The 3238-nt window shown below is 39.1% G+C and overlaps 1 protein-coding gene across 1 annotated transcript; it reads right to left on the bottom strand.

Annotated features, from left to right (window-relative positions):
- Positions 1-1031: 1031 nt before the first annotated feature.
- LOC108254006 (bromodomain-containing protein 4-like) lies at positions 1032-2014 on the bottom strand. Its single transcript, XM_017448932.2, has 3 exons — positions 1953-2014; positions 1353-1887; positions 1032-1222 (listed from the first exon to the last, which is right to left on the bottom strand). Exons 1-3 carry the CDS (start codon positions 2012-2014, stop codon positions 1193-1195), a joined length of 627 nt encoding a protein of 208 aa, XP_017304421.1. The 3' UTR covers positions 1032-1192.
- Positions 2015-3238: the final 1224 nt, after the last annotated feature.

Genomic DNA, 3238 nt, shown 5'->3' with positions numbered 1-3238 from the left:
TCGAGTTAACTTTTTTGCACGTCATGATGAGGTTCCAGGAACGGGAACGGGAGGTTTGGCATGAATTATTACCGTCCAAACAGCTATAAATTCAATTTTGGAATGTTATTGCGCTTGTCGTATGAAAAGCATCACTGAAAAAGCCGATATCAAAGATTATGTTGGCAGTAACATGAAGTGTGCTGTGAAAGAAGAGAATGATGATAGTCCTGCTTGCATGATGAGGTTCCAGGAACGGGAACGGGAGGTTTGGCATGAATTATTACCGTCCAAACAGCTATAAATTCAATTTTGGAATGTTATTACGCTTGTCGTATGAAAAGCATAACTGGGAAAGCTGATATCAAAGATTATGGTGGCAATAACATGAAATGTGCTGTGAAAGAAGAGACTGATGATAGTCCTGCTTTGGTGATTTTGTATTTGTTGCGATTTTAGCATGCATATTGGGATAGTTCACAAAAAGCACACTCTGAGGCTTAGCTGTAGGGGCAAACAGCCCTAAAAGTTGGGGCTTATACGAATCTACATGAGAAAAAAATTCTGTCCGTGATCCCCAGGGCTACTCTTTAAAATTAAACTAAACCCAACTGAGCAATCCAATTTGTTCATTTTAGTATTGGATAGAGAGCAATTAGATAGAGAACAATCATATTCCTTAATCCAATAGATCAGTTGCGTTTACTTGGGTGATAGTTTAAATTCATAGAGCAGGAAAAATGAGGACCAACGGAATTTTTCTTTTTCTTCTACGACTTCTAGATACCGAGATAAATCGATTTAAAAAATACCGGTAAATCGTGAACTTTGACGTCACAACTCTTTGCACTTTTTCATTAGAACGGCAATTAAAAATTGAATTTTCGACCTTTTAAAGTTACTTTTTCGGAGTTGTGACCTCATATTTGGATTTTTCACAACTTTTTACGTAGGAATCGACCTTTTATTAATAATATTTTCCCAATTGCAACTCCTCCATTAGCTTTGATCTCAAAAAGTGACCCCGAGCACCGTTGAAATAAAAACAGTTATTTTATAAGTTACGTTTAATTGAATTTCCTATTTATGTATTTAATAAATGAAGTTGACTATTTATATCGATCTATTTTTGCCCTCCAAGCAACAGCTACTAAAAACCCCTGAATGAAAATAAGAGTTAGAGGAACCTTGTCGACGATTTCCGATTAAATGTTTAACGGAAAAAATGTAGAAGTCTGGCAATTTCCATTGAGGACCATTTCTGCAAATCTCACAAAAAGTAGCGTTGAGAAGAATGAAAATAAGAGTTAGAGGAACCTTGTCGACGATTTCCGATTAAATGTTTAACGGAAAAAATGTAGAAGTCTGGCAATTTCCATTATGAGGACCATTTCTGCAAATCTCACAAAAAGTAGCGTTGAGAAAGCCCAATTGTTGATGCTCGGCAGCTGGGGCATTGATATTTTTAGCCATAGGATCATGTCATCTTGAAGGCCAAACGATGGTTTTGGGGGTCTTTTCATACATAGTAGAGGTCGTTTTCCGGAGTGACAAACTTTGAGGATCTTGCAAGAGGTAGTGTTGAAGGGTTTGGGACGGTCGTTATGTGAATGGTTGACATTCCCATCAGCCTGAGGGACAGGCGGTTGTGGTGGGTGCTTCTGTAGTGGTGGTGGTGGTAGTAGTGGTGGTTGTTGGTGGTTCTGTGGTGGTTGTAGTGTAACTTTGAGGATCTTGCAAGAGGTAGTGTTGAAGGGTTTGGGACGGTCGTTATGTGAATGGTTGACATTCCCATCAGCCTGAGGGACAAGCGGTTGTGGTGGGTGCTTCTGTAGTGGTGGTGGTGGTAGTAGTGGTGGTTGTTGGTGGTTCTGTGGTGGTTGTAGTGGGACAAGTTGTTGTAGGAGGCTCAGTAGTGGTTGTGGTGCATGTTGTGGTGGTTGGGGGTTCTGTAGTGGTGGTTGTTGTGGGACAAGGGGTGGTGGTTGTGGTCGTGGTCGTGGTGGTGGTTGGTTCTTCGGTGGTAGTTGGACATGGCGTTGTGGTGGTTGTTGTTGGTTCTGTGGTGGTTGTTGTGGGACAAGTTGTTGTAGGAGGCTCAGTAGTGGTTGTGGTGCATGTTGTGGTGGTTGGGGGTTCTGTAGTGGTGGTTGTTGTGGGACAAGGGGGGGTGGTTGTGGTCGTGGTCGTGGTGGTGGGGGTGGGAGGGGCGTCGGGGGGGGGAGGAGTGGGGGTCTTGTACAGCTTCCTGTAAGTCAGTAAGAACATAACTAATTAACTAACCAATAGAAGTTTGCTGGCAATTTTCTCAGGAACCATTTTGATCCATCAGTAGATTTAGTTTTTTTTTTTTTTTTTTTTTTTAACTGAACGATTTTGTGCGTCTCATTAAACTCATCATTTGCATTGTTTTTTCTTTCATATCCAATCAGAACTTAGGTTACTATACCTAGCTATTTTGTTTTTCAATTGGACATACCTGCGGGTGAAGGATTATCAACAAAGGCAATGGGTCCTGTAGAATGTTCTGAAATGGTAACAGAAATGGTAAGAAATTCCATTAAAAATCCATCTCGGTTTTATACAAGGGGATTATAGGGTGGCCAATAAGAGACACATTCAAAAACACTGAAGGTATGTACCTCGTTACTTGTTACCTACCTAAAGAGATGTGACGAGTATCTACTATCTAATTGACTTCGATAGGAAACTTAGTTGTCACACTTGTTTCCATTGTTTTTCTTGATTATTCCGAAGAACATTGTGTTATTTTCTTCTATTGTTTTTCCACCCTCATTCAATTATTTTCTGAAGCTGGTGTTCTCAAACAGAAAGGGTTTTTAATACCAGGCTTAAGTGTTTGTGAATTTCATTTGAATTAATTTGAAAAGTGTTTTGTTTTTAGGAAAATTGAATGTGAAAGCTCTCTTAAGTAATATAAAATGTCAATAGCTCTTTATGTGCTTTTTACTGTCGCTGAGTCTTTGTTTCTCTCGTAGCTATGACCTACATTACAACTTAAATCTTGTCCGTACTCTAACAGTTTGTTTTTGCATAAATCTTCGATATGACCACGTTTTACAGTCTTCTGCAAAGAAAATGAACGAATTGGTTTATTTACAAAAATAAAGAAAAACGCTTTTACAGCCCTAGAGAACTAATTAAAATGCAAAATGTAGATTAGAAAATTCAAAGTGCTGGAAAAAGGTAACCCATTGATTTTGAGCATTGAATAGATAATTATATTCGGTTAGAATCT

Source organism: Diaphorina citri, unplaced genomic scaffold, assembly GCF_000475195.1.
Source record: "Diaphorina citri unplaced genomic scaffold, Diaci psyllid genome assembly version 1.1 scaffold6546, whole genome shotgun sequence".
Classification (NCBI taxonomy): domain Eukaryota; kingdom Metazoa; phylum Arthropoda; class Insecta; order Hemiptera; family Psyllidae; genus Diaphorina; species Diaphorina citri.
Note: the sequence above shows the minus strand (reverse complement) of the source record. Positions and strands in the feature narration are given on the sequence as shown.